Source organism: Gobius niger (assembly GCF_951799975.1).
Source record: "Gobius niger genome assembly, chromosome: 11".
Classification (NCBI taxonomy): Eukaryota; Metazoa; Chordata; class Actinopteri; order Gobiiformes; family Gobiidae; genus Gobius; species Gobius niger.
The window spans coordinates 23,220,612-23,242,854 of NC_136862.1; the positions used below are offsets into that span (position 1 = coordinate 23,220,612).

Here is a 22,243-nt window from a genome sequence, read left to right on the forward strand (position 1 = left end):
AATCATAGTTTCTATCCCAGCTTTGATTAGTTGTCGTTAGCATTAGCGTATTGTTACTAGCCGTTGCATTTTGCACGGTGATCCAAAATACAATATTGGAGGTTAAAACTAACTCAGCGATTGAATTCTCCAGATTCTGCACTTCAAAATGACATGCAGCATGTTCAAATTGACGGAGGTTTAGTAAAACTTGTGTTTAACAAGCTTGAAGCTAATCAATTTTCATTGCGATGTTTCTGACCTCCCCTGAGGCCTAGGGAGTTGTGGGAGGACTCGTTTTAAAGCCCTGACTTTGCTCGGTTAGTCTATCAAGTCTCGATCATTTTTGGTCCCGGAAATCGGCTTTTTACGGCGCAAGAACGGCCAATAGCCGATAGTGTAAAATCCCCAAATATCGGCCCGATTTATCGGCCAGCCTCTAATTAATCGGCCGGCGTCTAATTACCTCACACATATAAAATCCATATTCACTGTATTTATAATAGTTTGGCCCAAAATACAGATGTTTTGTAGTTAATTGGTCTGGTTTAGGTATAACCTGGGTGAAACATTTTAAACTTTTCTCATACCAGGCTGTTCATACCTAATGGTGTTAAATCCAGGTTCCTGGTTGTTTAACTCCTGCTTTTCATTTGATTTAGATAAGATTTAGTCCTGGTTCAGACTGCATTGCACACATTACGGGCAGTCTCTCTGTAATGGCGTTGTGGTGTTGCACAGGGACGGACATATTAGAGGCGCTAGATCTGAATCCATCTGGACACAGTTCTATCAACAATGCTCTGATTAGAAACACTGACAGATGATTGGACAGGGAGGAAGGGAAATGAAATGCTGTTTTCATATTGATATTCATCAGTGCATGTTATCGATACAATACAAACAACAAATCTTACATTGATGGTCATTATAGTGGGCCTGGGATTCTAGTCATTATAAGAAAAAAATCCTACAATTAACACGATTCCCATGTGTGCATTTTGGATCATAGTTAACACAGGTATATTGTCTTTGGGGCTGGGTATTAAACCAAACAGAAGTAATCATTCTTCCTCCATGACTTATTAATCATGGGTTTCAGTCGTCTATGCAACGTTTACCTGTACTGGATGCAGTTTGTTCATGAACCATTCCAGTATCATATATATTTAACTTCCTCATTTTTCATCGCTGGAGACTTGTATATCTTTTTGCTCTTGGATAACAGATGGCAGTAATACTCTGCCACACATATTTGTTTACAGGGAGATCTTTCCTTTGTTCTCGTGCAGCTTTGTTCTCACCGATCAAAACAGGGCCGACTTTATCGTCTTTAAAAGCTCGCTCTGCTGCCCTCTATTTCACTGTCTTTAAACTTCCCAGCTGCTCTTGTTCTTATAAACAAAGATGGGATTCCCTGGCCGCCTGTGAGCTCCGTTCCGGCAGCTATTACGCGAGTGTTACGATAATCTTTGTCCTTAATGCCAAAGGAACAAGATTTTTTTCATGTTTACACACAAACGCATGAGTCTGGAGCGAGGGTCAAAACATTTAGAGGTAGGTTTAACAGCACAGATTAAACCACTGAGAGCTGAATGTTGAAATGGTAAGTACAGAAGTGTCTAAATCATTGGCTGAATTTGAAGCCTCTTTGTGGAGAATTTCAGGTTATTGTTGTCAACACAGAACATCAACAAACATACCAGTGATAATAAAGAGGCTCCTATTCTTGTCAGCGAGACTCCAACAATGCTCTTTTTTTTATGCGGTGGAAAGCAAGCAATTCCTCCAATTCCAAATCAAGTGTGTGGAGAGGCGGGCACTTGCACACACAAAGACACAAGACTTTTTCATCAATAAAACAATTTGGTCTGTCAGAAGAGTAAGTTGGAAATAGTTCAATATTGACGTTTGCTTTCACTGCGCTTTGCCACTGCGTTGAATCTGTGAACATCCAGAACAGATTTCAAAGTCCATGACCAATTTCATTAGCATCATTTAGATTAGGTGTCGCTGTTGATTAAGCTTGACGTCCCCCAACACTCGACATCGGGACTGTCTTTTCCTTCCGTTTTCAATTCAGAAGGAAAAATACTCGAACATGCCACAAATGTCAGCTCTTGACGGCTTCACGCTTCTGCTTTTAGGGAGTTAAAGGTACTAAAGAGGTAAACGGCGCTACAAAAGTAAAATAAATATATACTGCTCATATGTGTATTGCCCACTGGTGATAGCCGTAGGTTCTCGCCAAGTACGTGTTCTTTGTTGGTTATCTGACTGGACTATTGCCAGAGGATAGGATTAAAAACAGAAACTAAACAACTTTTACGCAAATATAACATCACACATCTGAGGACACATGAAAATAAATGCATGAAATGTTTATATACATTTAAAAATACATGCGCTACCTTTCATTAGCAACCACTAGAGAACCGGTGAATAATGGAAAATGGGGAGAATGGGGTGGCTTTTTAATGAACACCAAATGGAATTGCGTGTCATTTGATCAAACAATACAGGCCACAATTCAACGGATGACATTGTTGCCTCCATAAATGCTTGACGTGTTTTCTATCACTTAATTGGATACATCTCTTACACGGTATTGATATAACCACAGACAGCAGCTCCATTCGGGGAAAGCCTAATGCGCGACATCTCCCTGGCACTGACGCAGAAGTGTCTTTGCATCTTATTGGATTTTTTGAAAGGTCACAATAATTGATCGGCTGCCGATGGAGACGAGCATTACCTAATAAAACATCTGCTCCCCTGGTATCCTCGTGGCGCTATCTTCAAATGAAAAAGACTAGACATGCATGAATCAGTTTGTACGGTGGGAAGTGGTGCCAAAAGAAATACAAAGAATACAAAGAAATACTTTTAAGCGCCGTATCTCCTTTAAAGTTTGGGGAGGTTTTAGTCATGTTGTGCCATCAAAATGTACTGAAGCGCTCCAATCTGTATTTCCTGACTTGCGTTGCATTACAGAGGACACAAAACTGTCCTCCACATTTCTAAAGCCCGCAATCCATCTGTGTGTGTGTGTGTTCTTGTACTTGCGACATTGTGAGGACCAGTTTGAGTTTTTAACCAACAGTGTGAGGACAATTTGGGTGGTCCTCACTTATTTGAAGAACTGTTTGAGGGTCAAGATGTGGTTTTAGAGTTAGGGTTAGAATTGGGTTTAGATTAGGGTTAGGATTAAGGTTTGGGTTGGGGCCCTGACCTTAGGGTTAGGGTCTGGGTTATACATTATGTCTATGAGTGCCCCTTAAGATAGAAGTACAAGATTGTGTGTGTGTGCGTGTGCGTGTGTGTGTGTGTGTGTGTGTGTTCACTATTGCTAGCATGCCGTTACCCGAAAATGAAAGCTTGTTTTTCATTCCCACTTCTGCCTATGAAATGAGCCCCAGGCAAATCTCGCTCCTGTCTTTTCTCTACATAGGCGGCATTTATCGGCAACACAAAGTTCTCTCCTCTTTGGCTTTTGTTACTTGTGATTTATACCCTCCTTGCTTTGTTGAGACGTTGTGTTTGAGCTGAAAAGATGAACTGCCCGACTGTGCTCGGATATAATCTTTTATTGGGAATTGCGCCGAGCGAGCTGAAATTGCTTTGGGCGAAACTTTGAACCCGACGGTGCATAGAAGTGACATATCGTCTTCATTCGACTATTACGGGATCTGGGAGAGGGCACGACTGAAGGGGCAGAGCGTCAGGAGATAAGGCAGACCGGGGAAGGTTGAAAGGCTACGACTTCTAACATATAAGAGACAATTAAAAAGGTGTTTTCTATGCGGCTATAGTATTATTTCATGTTATTGGGTATTTTTGAGCTGCACTTCTCTGTATATGTGGTAGACAGACTTCATAACTGGGCTTTTGGCGAGATTGCGTGTTACGGAGAAAATCTGTCTATGTTTCCCACGACAGATGCGTGGGAAAGGGAGAGTCCAGCACTAAAAACTGCAGCCTTTACAAAACACCCACTCACTGTCTGCTCCTCAGTATGGAAATTTCAGCAAAGAGAGGCTTCCTCGGGTTTTCAATACAATCAAGTAATATTATATTCAATTGAAAAGGATGAAAATAGCTGTTGCTGTTGCCAAGGAGCGTGGAAGTAAACACCGTGGCAACAGAAGTGCAATTTGAAAGCTATATAATAGGCCTATATTGTCTACATTGTGTGTGTGCAGCCAATCTGCAGAATGTAATAACAAAATTATGTTAAAAGCTGCTGCGGTAGTCAGTTGAAAGGATTTTAGGATTACAGCTAGGCGCTCACTGCAATTTCCAGTCACTGCGATTTTTACATCGTGACACATTTTAGCGTAACCTTGTGTCTGTTTGTCATTCTGTATGTTGTGTTGTCGTGTGCAGGAGTCTCTGGATCCACACTCACCCCAGATTCACTTTGTATGAGACTGAATGGTACAGTGAGATTTTAATATTCACAGTGAGGGTTGATTATTCATCTGAAAATAGTCCTGTGCAGTGTATGCCAAGCTTGAAACAGTAAATCATACAATTACATTCCCCTTCCATCCATCTATCCATTTTCTTCCACTTGTCCGTTGCCGGGTCGTGGGTGCAGCTGTTGGAGCTGCCCAAATCACATTGCACCAGCCCCTTATGGCTCCTCCTGCAGGTGGTGGGCCCATGGAAGGACGGCCTCACGATTCTATCCAGGCCTGTTGCTCTCTCATTAGGGGCTTCTGAACCGCTCTTTGTCTGACCCGTCACCTCGGACCTGGTTGCCATGGGAGACCCTAACCAGGGGCACGAAGCTCCTGACAACAGAGCTCCCAGGATCATTCAGGTTCTCAAACCCCTCCACCACGTTAAGGTGGTTGTTCCAGGAGGGGTACATTCCTTATCTAAGTAAATCATTTGGCTACTCTACCCACCTCTGTTTGAATATAGGGCATCAAACTCCAGTGAAAGCTATTGTTCATAAACTGTAAGACTTTTCTAACGCATCTGAGAGTCATATTGAAAGTGTATTGGATTATTGGATTCTTAATGTAATTTTTTCCCACTCTTCCGCACTCGAATGCCTTCCCACTGGCTCCATTAGCAGCCGTACATCACAAGGCTGCTGTCACTGCTGCTGTCTGCTCCCTCAAACCTGGAAACCTGTGCTGACAATTATTGAGTGAAATTCCTACAGAGAGATCGCTTTCATACCTGACTACTCCCGACTATCCCTATAATGATGAAGGATAGTTATTCTTGGCCGATTGGGAGCTACTGTATTCTGTCTATACGTGCTGCCGGGGCCACTGCGATGATTGATGGCCACCTCATAATTGGCGCAGTGGTACACTTAGAATTAAAATGGGACAAGGGCGAAATTACTTTTTCCCTGAATTCTGTACCTTTTTAAGATTCAGATCGAAACATAATGTCCCTCAATTTAGTGCTAGGTTTTTTTTAGTGGTCTGCAGTACAGTATGTGGGTCCTGCAGGTCTCGTCTTCCTCCAATTGTTGAGTAAGTTTGTAGCTTTAGTCATGGCTTTGTCCTGTTCTTGAGTTTCAAACTAGTTAAGACCTAGAGAAGAGCGTATTGTTGTTTTATTACCGTATTTCTGTGACAGTAAATCTCTCAGTAAACTCATCTTGCATGCAGGGATGCATTTGGAAAGTTCTAGATCTAAATCTACATTTTTATTTGACGGCATCATCGGGAAAGTTAATAATAATAATAACAATAATTTTCTTTTTTAGAACTTCATTTTTATATAGTTCTTTAAGCAAAGAAACATAACAAGATACATTAATATTTAAAGTTGATTTTTATATATATATAAAAGTAACAAGCACAAAAAACAAGAAACACAGTCCAATAGCATAAATTGGCATAAAGAAAACACATTCATTATCCGCGTGATGAAAAAAAGTATATAAAATAAGTAAATAATGCAAAACAGAACCCAAATCACTTGTAATTGTATAAGCAAAGGCAATACGGGCTTCCAGTGTTTTTAGCAGAACTAAGTAACTCATGCCCCTAGAGTCCATAAGCACCACCGCAGGTGTCGTAGCATGTTGCACCTTTTCTTTACTCATTAATTGTCCGTTAGAGTAAATACTGCGCTGACAGAAAAGACAAAAATAGAGAGGGATATTGTACATCCAATGATACAATGCAGATCATTTTTGTCTCTCAAATTTGGCTGTAAATACTGCTAAAGTGGTGCTAGCCCTCAGTTAGCTTTGCCTGTTAGCGTCTTCTTAGTGATTCCATTAGTGTGTATTGCGCCTCCAAGTCCTAAAAGGGAAAGTTGCAAGCATGGTTTTCTGTCCAGAGACACCAGGGGGAGATGAATGACCCCCCAATTAGGGATGCACTGATCCGATACTGGTATCAGATATCGGAGCCAATCCCGGGGAAAAATACGATATCGGTATGCTGCTATGGGGTTCAGTGGAATGTCTTGTTTGAAGATAACTCAAAGCGCATCAAAAACCTCTTCCCAAAACAATCTTAATGTAGGACATTGCCAAAATATGTGACTGTGATGTGCATTGATGGTCCCAAAGTTAAGAATGTGAATCGATTCACACCAACTGGAGCATGTCAGAGGCTGAATATTGTGAGGAGTGGATGGGAGAATCCAAACGTGTCTCTGTTTGAGCATTGAGCTGCATTAAACAGAAAACATCTCAATAACGATCTCTATAAATTGGCAAACCATGATTTATTGTTCAGTTTGGTGTCGTATCATCATATAGCACAATCCTGACGGAATCGCCTCTCTGTCCACACTTCCACCCTCGTCATGCTCAATACTGCACAGATGAAGACACACGGACAGGCCTGCGAAGTGAGTTAGTGGACAGGAAATCAAAAGTATTAGTTACAAGCTCGAAACTGTTGCTCCAGGGGGCCTAATCAAATGCGGTGCACCTCTACGGCCTTCAACTCCAAGATAAGGGCCTCCACAATGAATGTCTTTGTTAGGCATGAAGATACGAGCTTTCTTTGTCTGCTGTGATTGATAGTTCCACACAAGCCGTGCAATTATGCTCACAAGGACGCAAAGGCACTGTTCGCTTCTTTGTGCTATCCGCCGGCCTTCTCTGCCCTCTCCTCTCACACGCATCAATAATAATACGCATTCTGTCCCTTTTGAGCGGCCGGTGAGGTGTTGAGCCTAATTTTCTCTTGTGCGCCACAAAGGGAAAGATGAATGGGGTTTTAATTTGCGATTCTTGCTGTACCTCGTTGGCAACGCGGTCTCCAGTCAGTGTTGACCCATATAGTAATTAGTATGGATCTTGTGTTAGAGTAATTATTCGCCGCTGGATGCCGCAGAGAACAGAAAAAAGCTTTGTCTTTCAAGGGCTTGCATCAGATTTAGGGGAAAGTGAAAAAAAAAATACAAACGAAAGCAATTCTAGGGGAAACAGTTTTGAAACGCAGCGTGGAAGAGAATCCACTACTTCAAGCAATTCATTCATCTGCCATACATCAACCATTAAAGATGCATTATGCAACTTTTAATGCGTAAAACAAAACTTGATGTTTGTGTAATTTACCTTTTTGTGACACATGGGTGCATGGGTGGCTATCATGGCGCCTTTATTTTACATCATGATGGCCTCCAGAACGCTCCAGGATCAACTGTTTGGTAGGTTTTCTGGTGAAAAGATCCGTCTGCCGTGAAAACCTACCAGAAACTGGAAAAACAATTGATCCTGGAGCATCATAATGGTCACTGTGATGGAAAATAAAGGCGAATTAAAGGCAACTGGGCCAGTGGAAGGTATAGAAGTTGCGTAATGCACCTTTAACTCTCTTCACTATCCACTCTGCAGTTTATGAAGCTAACAGCAAAATACAGTAAAATTCCACTTCGAAGTAGAGAGAGGAACCTATGTGCCGCCGGCTTTCTTTTCTATTATTTCCCAAGGTCTACAGATGTGGACAGCTGTTTGTCTGCATTGCAAACGGCACACAGTGCATGATCCTGACCACTGTTCAAAACCTGTTTGCTTGAGTGGAGCCGGACTGACAGTTTTGGGGCAGTTCTGCAAAAAATACCAAATTCCAGTGCATTTTTTTTTTTTTTACTCCCCAAGCAAAGCACAGAGTGAGCATCTTACGCTTTACGGTCAAAAGCTATGGCTATCATGTTAGGTGTATCTTCCCTGTCTTTGGGTAAAGTTTTTTCCTGGTTTTTCCACAGATTGTTTCAGTTACTTGGTTTGTTGTTGGTTTGACTATTTTCGAGTGGTGTTTCTATTCTCTTGATTTCAATATAAGGAAAGATAGAGCATGTATAAACTGATCTCCATTGATTTTGGTGCCTGATAACATCATTGGTGATGCACTAGTTGTCCTTGTAAAAAGCATGTTAATTATTTTTAGTGATCTGAAAACTGGAAATCGAGGCTGATGCGCTGAGAGCAAACAAGTTGTTGTTGTTAATGCATGATGGAGGAGATGATTTTGCTCCCAAAATGTTGTGAAACGTGCCCTTGAAGAATCAGGATGTTAGGAATGTGAAGGAATAAGTTTTACTGGCAACTAGTAATTTGAATGTTGAACTAGGTAGGTGTAAAAAAGAAGATTTTTCTTTTTCTAATTGTGATTGAACTCTTGTGGTGCAGGTTGTGGTGAAGACCCGCACAGAGTTCCAGACGGAGAAGAAGAGGCTGAAGGTGCCAAAGGTGGAGGAGTTCACCATCAGCATCACCGACGGGGTTTCTGAGAGGCTCAAGGTAAGAAACAATATATTTTAAGAGTTTTGCCCCCCATTTGTTGACTCACTGACTCCTCATTCCAACTAAGAGAGGCTTAACCTTTTTAACCCTTAGGATGTTTTTCTACCAAAAGATTCTTTGACATCCAAAAATCATGATTTATTCAGTGTCTGCATGGTCCACCTGGATGATGTTGGTGAAGCTAATGCCATGTAGCTGCTGTGTTATTATGGACAAACCACTAGGGAAGTATAAATATTATTCAGCAGCTATATTGATTTCTGTCGCAGGTATTGAAACTGGTAACAAGAGATATCTATACATTTTGTATCCCTTGCAATGATGGTAGTGGTATTGCTGCTGCATTTCTTGAGATATGATTGGCTTACAATGGCAAGACATAGGAATTGTAATCTACCATTGGAGGAGAAACATCAGCTTCATTATTCTTATCATCTTATCTTATCATCGTTATGCCTTTTGGATGTCATTGTGAGAGGGACAGTGATTCAAGATATAGAATTTTGCACCGTTCAATGAGGAAAGGGGAACATAATTGAACCACCGTTTAGAGCTGCGCAATTAATGTAACGTCAGTCTCAGTTTTGGTCAATCTAAATGATCGTCATGGAGCGTTATAGTCGACAGGTCTGCTGCCTCCTGTGGCAAACAGCACCCGGTTCGGAACTTGGAGGAGTGAAATGTAATATGTTTTTGTGTCCTGGAGTGGAAAGCATTCAGTAATCGTTTAAGCTGAAGTTTGTTTACAAAGTCTACCTTGTCTGTGCATGAGACTATGGAATACACTAGCGATTATTTTTTGTCATATCACTCCAAAGTAGCACTGATATCAGGGTTGCACAAAAATACATTGCCAAATTATTATTATTGCTGTATTATTATTGCTGAGCGACACAATATCCGTATTGCAAGCCCCATTATATCAAAATCCCTGAAATTTTAGTCCTGCTTCGGTCCTGATTCAGCATTACTTTGAGTAATTATTGCAGCCCATGTTGCTGAGTTCAATACTGTGTGCAACAGGCGTCATTGTGGTGTCTTATAGTTAGTCTAATGAAAATGGGCGGCCTTCGCTTGTTAATTTGGTTACCATGGATACCTGCCTAGCCATTACACAACATGGCGTCTCGAATGGGTCGGATGGATAATAAGACTTAGTCATGCTCCAGTTTACCTGTTTTCTAGAGAAAGCTTTCGCCAGCGTCTACTCGGCCGGTACGCTGTAACATTTTCTATGGAGGCTTGAACTTGAAAAATGAGCCAGCGTTTTATTTCATGATTGAATTTCCTCGGAGGAATTGATCTCTATTGCGTTAGACAGTGAATTACGAACCACACAATCAGTCGGTTAGTTTTCTTTCAAGTAGATTACTCACACTGTTGCTGCATTTTGTGCTCGTGTATATCGGAGTTTTAAATGGATCGGCGCCCACGACAAATTTGCACATGTACAATGCAAAATAGATGGATGCGTGTACAAGATGAAGGCAACTTTAGATTGAATTCGTTCTACTGGAAATGGGTGATTGGTCTAGAACTTGAAGCTAATGCTACTAAATAAAATCTATTAGGTTGACATGTTTTATTTTATATAGATATAAAGAGCAGCACAATGACAGTAACGATGAAGGACTTTCTTCGACTGTCACTTGAAACTGCACTGCCTTCCCGTTGCCTCCACACGGTTTATACACAGTGACTTGAATTGTGGCAGAGCAAATGAGCCATAGAGTTACTGTCCAGCCCCGAGCGTCCGTCCTCCGTCCTCCGAGGAGCTGTCCGCGTCGTTGTCAGGGACGACCGCAGAGAACCGCGTCGTCATGGCAGCGGACGAGGAAACTGCGTCCATGGAAACGAGGAGCGAGAGGATGGGAATGAGACGGGGACTTGAGCGGCAGCAGCAGAGGTGTGTGTTTGGAAAAGAACGGCCCGGGTTTTGAAGGGTCTATCAAAGGCACAGCTAGATTCGATTCAGCCGATACGAGGGATGTTTGTGGAGAAGTGCAGAGTTTAGCGGTGGGAGCTGTTGGGACCTCGTGATTCAATTTCAAGTGTAGGCGGTTGACAATTCTAAGAAGACAAAAAAACAAATGTATTATCACTGACACTGTCCAGCTGAATATCGGCTTGACCAGAGATAGGCGCAAGCTTCAGTTTGACTAAACTGTGACCACTTAACGTTTTGATGGTCCACCATATTGATACTTAAGAATATTTGACCCCTTACGACAGTTATCTACTAGTAGCTCTCTATGCTTTCCACTTTTCACATAAACTTGATGAGTCATATTAGAGATATAGCTTTATTTTTGTTTTTGAATATACAGTATTTCTCCTCACCCATATGAATAAATAAGCATATAGAGTCAGAACCCCCCCCACCCCCACAAAGCTCTGGGCTTGTTTAATTTAACACTTGTCACAGGTTAAGTGTGAACCACAGCTCCCTGGGTGTCGGTGAGGACGTGAGAAGTGGAAATGTCAGCAGCCGAGCGACACTGTGAAAATGCTACTATACTATTGGAGATACGAGGACACCGATACCCTGCAGACACTTTCATAATTTACCGATCGGACATCTTGAGAGATTAAGCATTGCGGTGTGGACACAAACGATACATTTAGGGACACACCTTCTATATATAAGCATGTTATCCCAGTCATAGTGTGTAAACAACTAATCCAGCTTCCATCTGAACTAGGGATGCCGGAGCTGATACTGGAAAAAATATGATTGGGTATCGGCTACAAATATCCGATACTGAACCGATACCAGTTTTGGCTCTCAACGCCTTAAAAACATTCTAACAATGTTTTTTAGTTATTCACTTTTAATAATCCACATCTTCAGGACTGCCTGTAAAAGCTTTGAAACTTAATTTTAATATATTTGTTGGCCAATTGGGGGGGGGTTGTTGTTTTGTTTCAAATTGTTTTGTTGTGAAGCACTTTGCGCTGCATGGTGAATGTATGAAAAGTGCTATACAAATAAAGTTTGATTGATTGATTGATTGATTGATTGATTGATTGATTGATTAATTGATTGATAAAGCAGTATTAAGTAACTTGTTAACCTTAATTAATCCTTTTCGTAGTTCCTCTGGGGGTAATACAATTGTTAATGGGACGACTGGGGGGTCTTTCATCTCCCCCTGGTGCCTCTGGTCAGAAAATCACAATTGCAACTTGACTGCCACCGGACCGGAGCAACCAATACACACTAATTGAATCACAAAGAAGAAGCTAGCATGCTAACGGGCAAAGCTAACTGCGGGCTAGCGCCACTTTAAACACTATTTACAGCCAAGTTACAGCCTAAATCAAAGTGAATATTGGCATGCTTTATATCATTTTAAAGGGGAGAACAAGGAGAATTCGAGTAGTTTTAAGTTCCGCAAATGTATTTTGATTGCCGTGCAAAAGTCCGTGGTTAGCATCAGCATGCTAAAGCTAGTGGGAGCTAACGCTAATGCAAACAAAAACTAATCAAGGCTGTGTCAGTGAGTTGTTTATATTAATGTAACCTAAAGCCTGTCATATGCCCAAGATATTTAGTGTAGAAAAGTCCAGTGATCCTTGTCAAATTTTATCCAAGAGGTTATCAATATATATTACTGTTAATTGATCTGTAATATCATGACAATAAAATATGACTTGATCTTAATTAGTGGTGGGCCGTTAACGGCGTTAACGTGCTGCGTTAACGCGAGACTCTTATCGCGCGATAAAAAAAATATCGCCGTTAATCTATTTTCAAAGCTGGGTTGGGAGCTGGGTCTATACTGCAAGCTATGATGACTTTCACCGTGATATTTTATGCAGGGCTTAAAGTATTCCGGCTTGAGGCCTCTGGCGCAAGCAAAGTGTATCAGTCTGCAAATTAATTGTCCGTTTTTTCCGCGCATTTGTGAAAAACTCGCCTTTCCCGCACTTCTTACGGTCCATGAATGCATCTCACGCGCAGCCTCGCTGTTACGTGCGCGGTGAGACAGGTGTGCACGGGAACGACACCCCCCGAGCTGCTGCCGCTGACCCGCTGTAAAAAGCGAAACGTAACGCCTTCATACTGAACAGAGCCTCGCACAAATACCCGATTCGAGTGGAGTCTATGTTCCGCAAACGCGCACACAGTGGCGTGAACGCGCACACGTGTCAGTGCGAGCCGGTGTAACAGGCCAGAGTATACCCCCATCTGGACTACACCGGGGGTTAAATGGGCATAGGCCATTTCATACCCCGGGTATAAAATGGCCTAGGCCATTTTATACCTAGGCCATTTTATAGTCCAGATGGGGGTATACTCTGGCCTGTTACACCTGATCTTTTTTCTGTAGCAGGTCATAGTTACAGAAGAGGAGATTTAGTTTGTCACCAGAAAATTGATTGGCACAAAGCTACTGACTGTAAACAGTTCATTAGGACCTCTAACGTCGGCCTACAGTTCAAAATTAATGTTTAACTGAATAAACAGTGAGTAAACACAAGTGCATCTTCTTGAACATGAATTATTTTCATCACCAATTATCATAGTAGAACGTTCTCTAGCAGTTTGTGATGCATTTTGGAAACAGGAGATGAGCCCCTGGTCTAACACACCGCCTGACTTGAGAAACTCATTCTCAAAGACTTACTTTTAGTCATTATTTGGGGAGCACACATATTCTGAATGGCTTCGGCAGAATTCAAGCGAGCCATTTTAATCTAGATTAATCTAGATTAATTTCAAAATGAATCCAGATTAATCTAGATTAAAAAAAAAAATCTATGCCCACCTCTAATCTTAATATAGAGAAAAGAGTCAATACAATTTTTCAGAGAAAGTCATTTTCAATAAAGTCACTAGGTAAATATCGGATATCGGCAGATACTCAAACCCCAGTGTTGGTATCGGTAGCAAAAAAGCTGTATCGGTGCATCTCTAATCTGAATAATGCTGGGCTAAAATGATCCAGACGTCTGAAAGTGCAGCACTGAGAACTAAACATTTCAAAATATTTCACTAAACACCAGATTGAAAATCAGTTTAGACATTTTAGAAGCACAACTTTCTATTTTCATTCAGTAAGAAATGAAATATTGCATTACTTGAAATTCTGTATGTTTTTTTTATTTTATTTTTTTATTAATTTCTTCATAGTTTTTTTCCTCGTTTTTCTTAGTTGTTTCTTTCAATCATCCCCCTCCACACGTTCCCCCCTCTCATGTGTCGCTGTTTACAGTAGAGCACGACTCTGCTGATTAGTATTCGCTCACCGTCGACACTGACATTTGTTTGAACTCCTGATGTTTTGAGTTGTGCAGACGCTTCTTCGAAATGCAGTGAATGATTAAAATGCATTAGTCCAGACATAGACGGGCATTCATATTTACAACGGGCCGTTTGCCAAAGGTCATCATTGCCGACTTCAACCCCACGACCTCCCACATCCGCGCCGATCTTTCGCAGCTGTCAAAGAGGAGCGTTGTTATTATGCAAAAAGTTCATTTTTCACTAAAAGCTTTAATAGTAAATGAATGTCACTCGATATAGGGCTGCACAACACTAGAAAAACAATCAGATGTCATTCAAAAACTGTTGCAATTCTAATTTTGACACAGGAAGTTCAATCGAATTACAAAAGGAAAAAGACTTGTCGAACTCATTCAACAGAAACTAAATTAGAGGATGGAAATTGGCTCATTATGACAAAGACAGGCCTTTAAACCAGAACACATTTCATTTAAAGCTCCAATTTGCTGCCAACGTTATTGTGAGTTAATGTTATTGCTTCATAACATTCTTTTTGAGATGTATTTGTGCGGCCATAATGACAACAGCAGGCTTACAAAAGATTACATTTGTTTGTCTTCCCATTGCTTTGGCAGTGTTGTCTTGCATTAGATTCTTCCGTACAAATATTCTGGGGCACTGGAGGAGACGTGCATGTATCTCTTCTAACACTGACATAGCCCTAAAAGTGTCAACATTGTTTGCACTCTAGTCAGCAGCAGCATCACTTCTCATTTTGCCCTATTTCGTTTTAGTACAATTTGGAGCTCAAGTGAATTATTCGTGCTTTATGCAAACGTTTAACAAGCGTGTGATTTACCAGGGCCCCAAAACTACAGTATAAGCTTGTGCTGGAGCTGAATTATCGTGATATGTAAATTACTCATGAAAATCCATCTCTGAATACTTGGGCTGTGAGGTTTGGGCTGAAATAGACTGGTGGTTCAGACCAGTTACGTCATGCTAGTATTATTGATGCTGATTAACAACTCCGCTAGGGATGTATGCTGTAAGAATTTTTTTGACATTTTACTTTGGTGCTTTGCTGTTATGTTTATAAGATTTGGATGAATTCAACCTGGATAGACTTAAACAGACAAAAGCAGCCATTAGGAAGATTTATTGACATGTATATTAGTTTTGGCGATCAGACCCCGGCGGTAGACATTGATATATGAAAGTCAGTATGGATGAACAGCTTGGATATAGGGATGTCTTCCCCCGGAGCCTGGACACTGGTGGTGGTATGGAAGACCCGTGAAGATGCAGCAGGTAGAAGCCGTGGACGGAAGAGGCGGAGGTGGGGTGGAGGTGGGTCGCAGCGCAGCTGGGAAGCGAACAAGCCATGATTGCTGGGGCTTCAAAGTGGGACCGAGGGCGATGACTTGCTGCTACGGAGGTGCAGCTCTTACGCTGATGGGCTCAGGTGGAGGTGTGGCCCTCTTGGAAGTGATCATTGGCTGGAGGTAGGTGATGCTGAAATTAGTCTCCCAGGTTGAATTAACACCTAGGCTTCACTAGAAATAAAAAGGAGAAGCGGCGTTTGATTCTAACGTGTGCAGACAGTCAGCAAGTCGGCTAGTCCGACTTTTCAGTGTCCGTTAGCCTGTTCAATATATTTTCCCTATAGCCATTACCATTAGCCACCAAACATCGCAAAATATGAACGATCCAGATGTTTTCAGCCACATTTAGTGAGGTCAAAGCCCAGTTAGAAATTCCCTAATGACTGTGCAAACCTTGTGTCATCTGAGCTAAAGGCTAACTCAAATTCAGTTTCTGCTTTTTGTCAGGATAAATGCCATGAAAAGGACAAATCATACCTCCCCATGTGTTAGTATTGCGCCGGGCTTCCCTATTAATTTCTATGGGGATAGAACGCTCACTGGTCCAACAAATGTGCACAATTGCATGGAACAGGCTCAGATAAAGACATTTTTGTGATTTCTCTGGTTCTATTGTCCGTCCTCCTCACGAACAATTTAAACAGGAGCCCTTCCAGTGTGATATTACTGCTAATGTTATTTGTACTGTAATATCAGTGTGGATTTTGCCAGGTTACCAAACCTAGCCTCAAGCTTTCCCAAGAAAAAAAAATCTATTACATTAAAGGAACTGCCGCCCTAATCCTAAATGATTGGACTCAATTTATTCCAAACCCCTTCGAAGGTTATTGATAAGGAAGACAGGTCCCAGAAAGTGACTGTCTGAACAGCGCTGACATGACTTGGTAAACACGTGCACGCACGCACTGCAGCTCAGCAGTGCAAAGCAAACATTTGAAAAGCTTTGCACATCTCTCCCCTCTTCAAAGCCGCTCCGATTGTGTTGCTGGAGCTCGGTGTAAAATGTCTATAATCTGCCGCCCTCTCCCTCTCTCTCCGTCTCTTTGCCAACGCTTTTCTTCCCTCTGCATAATGAACGGCTTCGTCTTATTTTTTCCCATCCAGACAGCATTATTTGTGAGTATTTGAACTTCCCTCGTGGCATCTTGTACTTTTAAAGCCTTGCCAAATAAATTAAGCCTGCTGGTTGACGGAAGACTTTAGATATGCAATGACTGTCAACTGAATATGGTGATTTCTAAAGGGCTTATGAAATCTCCCTCCATTCATCCATCCATCCATCTCCTCCCGTTTCATCGGGGGCTGAAATATGTGTGAGAGATGCCCTGACTCCCCGATCCATGCACACTGCTGCTACCAGCTCTTCGGGTGCGATCCCGATGTGTTCCCAGGCCACACATATGTCCCTCTAGCATGTACAGCATCAGCTTCTTTTAGGTCGCACCTTTTTAACTGTGAATGGTGAAAAAAATACACCTCAAGTCACCAATTTGCGGTTGCAGCTTCTTAATGGCATCCCTCGCGGAAAGGTCTATGGTTCGTTGGGTATGGTTAACAAGATGCCTGATCGATATTCGACTGGTACCTTTGAGAGTAATGCTCTTTGTACAGATTCAGAGCACTCTAACTGTATAGAGGATTCTTAACAAATAGCCCTGTGCATATACACGCAGCAGTGAGGAAGATTGTGTTTAACACCAATTATTTCTGCAACAAAGCTATACATTGTATTATTTTTTCTCTTATGAAAATACCCATAATGAGGAAATTGCATTATGTTTTGAAGTATGGCTTTGGCTGCTTGCTTTCGATCCAAAACAAAACCTTTTCCTCCGGTACCTCCCTCAAACGAGTACCTCTTGACCAGTCTCTTGTGTGATCACCTGACACGTTCCCCCGGGTCTCCCTCCTCTCACCTCCTGCCCCCTCCCTCGGCTGTGTTTCAGATTAGTCACTGCCCTGAGCCGTGGCACCCTCCCTGAAGTCATTTTGTACCCATCAGTGAATCGAGAAGGGCGTCCTCCCCATTAGCTGGACAAATGATTACACGGACAGCATTCATCAATGAAGGGTCAGGCCATGCGTTTCCCTGCCTCTGTGTCATTTTGTGTCTTAATTATTATTGTTGAGTAATAACATGTGACTGACCAGGGATGAATGTCGAGTGCATTGGTGTTTCCAGCGGGTGGCCACCACCACAGGCCACCTCTGGAATCTGATCGGCCATATCAGCTACTACCTCTCTCAAAGGGATTGAGCCAATATATTTGGTAGGGATGCACCGATACTGGATAAAATACGATAACGGCATTGGATACAAATATCCGATTCTGAACCCACACCACTTTTGGCTCTCACGTCTCACCGCTTTAAAAACACAACTTTCACCAACTAAATATAAGCGAATATGGGCATGCTGTAGGTCATTTTGAAGAATTCAATCGCTGAGTTAGTTTTAGCCTCTGCAAATGTATTTTGGATCGCCGTGCAAAATGCCGCAGCTAGCAACAGTATGCTAAAGCTAGCAGAAGCATGCTAATGTTAGCGTCAACTAATCAAGGCTGGGGCAGAAACTATGATACTAATACCTTAAGTAGCCTGATAAAATATAATAACCACTGCTGTAGTGGCCAAGTGTTTGTATATTTATAGTTGCAATGATCGGATCACTTTATGTGAGTTGTTTATATTAATGTAACCTAAAGCCTATTACATATACCCCAGGATATAAAGTGTAGAAACATCTAATGAGCCTTGTTAAATATATATCCATTAGTTTATCAATAGATATAACTGATAATTGATCTGTAACATGACAAAATGACAAAATCTGACTTTATTGATCTTATTTAATTTTTCTTAGGCGACTGTTGTATCGGACGATAAGTTAAGCTATATACTGCATTAATCTCTGTAGAGAAATCTCTGTAGAGAAATTAGTTCTCTGCATTTGACCCATCCTCAGTGTCGCATGGGGCGACCTGTAGGAGCAGTGAGCTGCCAGCATGGGCCGGCGCTCGGGGACCCATCTCCATGATGTGGGGCCAGGCTGGTGGTCAGAAACACCTGGCTGGAGGATTCACCTATTGCACATGTTTTTTATAACCTACCACTAACCTATGCAGACACGGGGAGAACATGCAAACTCCACACGGAAAGGCCCCGTCCAGGTGGGAATCGAAGATACATTGACTTGGCGGGTTTTAAATTGCAAATATCATATAGGACCTCAAAAAGGATCAGTGACTTATTCATTGCTAATTGAGTTTCACAAATTCACTCATGCTGTACAGACATACACTGATCTGTGAGACAAGCGCTTTTACTGCCTCTCCTTTTATCATGTTAAAGCGCTCTTAACTTGACTTTTCTTTCTCACCTGCCCCAAAACTTTCTGCCCGTAACTGATGATCACTTCTGCAGCCTCCCCCGCCTGCATCAGCTCCAACATCACTCCACTCTGCCCTGGACACTTTCCTCTGAGAAATCCTCTTAGTCTGAGGAGGGAGAGAGAGAGAGAGAGGAGGCTGCAGTGGATTATCTCGGCGCAGCAGGACTCGGGAGATTCAGGTGGAGGGGCTGATGAAGCAGAGGGTTCATTTGTCTCGTCCTCTTCTGTGTGTGGCTCCTCTCTCATCCACAAAACATGAGGGATAAAGCTCAGGGCAGCACATTTCATACCCCCAAAATAGAAGTGAAGCAGGGACTCGAATTCTGTCCCGCGTTAACAATTTAGAGGTGTTTAATTGATTGCAATAGATTCGAAAAAAAGAAGCAGAGTGGGAAAAATCGCAATAAAACAGTGATTACAAGGTAGTATAATCTTCCCTGAAAAACATAAAAGAACAGGATTTTGCATATGTAAAACTGTCCAGAAAGGCTTATCGTTGTACTAGTTTTAATTGCACTTGTAGTCACCAGGTAGCAAAACTGTCCCCAGAGTGAAAGTAAAAAGATCAAAATAAAAATGCAGCTCGTGCTTGCTCATGCAAAACATGTTTTTCTCTGTATTTTCTGCCATTTTCCACTGATGAACAAACACAAGAAACCAGTGCAATCGCAGGCTCATTTCTATTTTGAAAACAGGGTGCAATTTGTGGCAAAAAATTTCACTGCATTTAAATAAAGGGGATAAGCATGGATGATTTTTACCCAACCTTGTATCTCAGTTGTTAGTGCTGCTAATACAGGAGGAATTCAGGTGGAAAGTATCAAATCACCTCATATTGTACTGACAATAACCCAACGATATATTGTGAAACCGTATAAATAATGAGCTAATGAGCCAGTTTTCTGAAATAATGTATCCCAAAGTATCAGCTCCCTTTTCAATAGCCACTCTGCCACCTGAGCCTCTAAATACTGTATGGGAAACACTGCCGGTTATTACATGACTATACCACCACAAGACTCCTATGGACAATGAAAGAACAAGGACCGTGACGCCGCCCGGCATGGCGCAGCCGGGGCCCCACCCTGGAGCCAGGCCTGGGGTTGGGGCTCGAACTCGAGCGCCTGGTGGCCGGGCCTTTGCCCACGGGGCCCGGCCGGGTACAGCCCGAAGAGACGGCGTGGGCCCGCCCTCCTGTGGACTCACCACCCGCAGAGGGATCCGTAGGGGTCGGGTGCAGAGAGGACTGGGTGGCAGTCGAGGCCGGGTGCCTCGACGACCTGGTCCACATGCGCAGCTTCTGGCGTTCGGGACATGGAACGTCACCTCGCTGGGGGGGAAGGAGCCTGAGCTTGTGCGGGAGGTTGAGAGATACCGGCTAGATATAGTCGGGCTCACCTCCACACACAGCTTGGGTTCCGGATCCCAACTCCTGGAGAGAGGCTGGACTCTCCATTTTTCTGGAGTTGCCCGCGGGGAGAGGCGGCGGGCTGGGGTGGGTTTGCTCATATCCCCCCAGCTCAGCCGTCACGTGTTGGAGTTCACCCCGGTGGACGAGAGGGTCGCGTCCCTACGCCTTCGGGTCGGGGACAGGTCTCTCACCGTTGTCTCGGCCTACGGGCCCAACATCGGTGCAGAGTACCCGGCCTTCTTGGAGTCCCTGGGAGGGGTACTAGATAGTGCTCCGACTGGGGACTCCACTGTTCTGCTGGGGGACTTCAACGCCCACGTGGGTAACGACAGTGAGACCTGGGAGGGAGTGATTGGGAGGAACGGCCTCCCCGATCTGAACCCGAGTGGTGTTCTGTTATTGGACTTCTGTGCTAGTCATGGTTTGTCCATAACGAACACCATGTTCGAGCACAAGGGTGTCCATAAGTGCACGTGGCACCAGGACACCCTAGGCAGGAGGTCGATGATCGACTTAGTAGTTGTGTCATCTGATCTCCGGCCGCGTGTCTCGGACACTCGGGTGAAGAGAGGGGCTGAGCTGTCAACCGATCACCACCTGGTGGTGAGCTGGATCCGCTGGCAGGGGAGGAAGCCGGTCAGACCTGGCAGGCCCAAGCGTGTTGTGAGGGTCTGCTGGGAACGTCTGGCGGATCCCTCTGTCAGTGGGGTCTTCAACTCCCACCTCCGGAAGAGCTTCACCCAGATTCCGGGGGAGGCGGGGGACATGGAGTCAGAGTGGACTCTGTTCTCCTCCTCCATTGTCGATGCGGCTGCTCGTAGTTGTGGCCGTAAGGTCTCTGGTGCCTGTCGCGGCGGCAATCCCCGAACCCGGTGGTGGCGCCCGGAAGTAAGGGATGCCGTCAAGCTGAAGAAGGAGTCCTACCTGGCCTTGTTGGCTTGTGGGACTCCTGAGGCAGCTGAGAGGTACCGGCAGGCCAAGCGTGCTGCAGCTTGGGCGGTCGCAGAGGCAAAAACTCGTGTCTGGGAGGAGTTCGGGGAGGCCATGGAGGAAGACTATCGGTCGGCCTCGAAGAGATTCTGGCAAACCATCCGGCGCCTCAGGAGGGGGAAGCAGTGCTTCACCAACACTGTTTACAGTGCGGGTGGGGGGCTGCTGACCTCGACTGGGGATGTCGTCGGGCGGTGGAAGGAGTACTTCGAGGACCTCCTCAATCCCGTCGTCACGTCTTCCAATGAGGAAGCAGAGGCTGGGGGCTCGGAGGTGGGCTCGCCCATCACCGGGGCTGAAGTCACCGAGGTGGTGAGAAAGCTCCTCGGTGGCAAGGCTCCGGGGGTGGATGAGATTCGCCCTGAGTACCTTAAGTCTCTGGATGTTGTAGGACTGTCTTGGCTGACACGTCTCTGCAACATCGCGTGGCGGTCGGGGACAGTGCCCCTGGATTGGCAGACCGGGGTGGTGGTCCCTCTCTTTAAGAAGGGGGATCGGAGGGTGTGTTCCAATTACAGAGGAATCACCCTCCTTAGCCTCCCCGGTAAGGTCTACTCCAGGGTGCTGGAGAGGAGGATCCGGCCGATAGTTGAACCTCGGATCCAGGAGGAACAATGCGGTTTTCGTCCTGGTCGTGGCACACTGGACCAACTCTATACCCTCCGTCGGGTGCTTGAGGGTTCATGGGAGTTCGCCCAACCAGTCCACATGTGTTTTGTGGACCTGGAGAAGGCGTTCGACCGTGTCCCTCGTGGTGCCCTGTGGGGGGTGCTCCGGGAGTATGGGGTCCGGGGCCCTCTGTTAAGGGCTGTCCGTTCCCTGTATGACCGCAGCAGGAGCTTGGTTCGCATAGCCGGCAGTAAGTCAGACCTGTTCCCGGTGCGTGTTGGTCTCCGCCAGGGCTGCCCTTTGTCACCGGTTCTGTTCATTACTTTTATGGACAGAATTTCTAGGCGCAGCCAGGGGCCGGAGGGTGTCCGGTTTGGGAGCCTCAGAGTCTCATCTCTGCTGTTTGCGGACGATGTTGTTCTGATGGCTTCAACGAACCAGGACCTTCAGCACGCACTGGGGCGGTTTGCAGCCGAGTGTGTAGCGGCCGGGATGAGAATCAGCACCTCCA

General features: G+C 44.0%; 1 protein-coding gene across 1 annotated transcript in view; it reads left to right on the forward strand.

Annotated features, from left to right (window-relative positions):
- The window catches only part of nsg2 (neuronal vesicle trafficking associated 2), a 66,744-nt gene that overhangs the window by 15,560 nt on the left and 28,941 nt on the right, over positions 1-22,243 (forward strand). Inside the window, exon 3 of the mRNA XM_079566006.1 lies at positions 8,603-8,713. Coding sequence (XP_079422132.1) covers positions 8,603-8,713 — 111 coding nt within the window. The remainder of the gene's footprint in view (positions 1-8,602; positions 8,714-22,243) is intronic.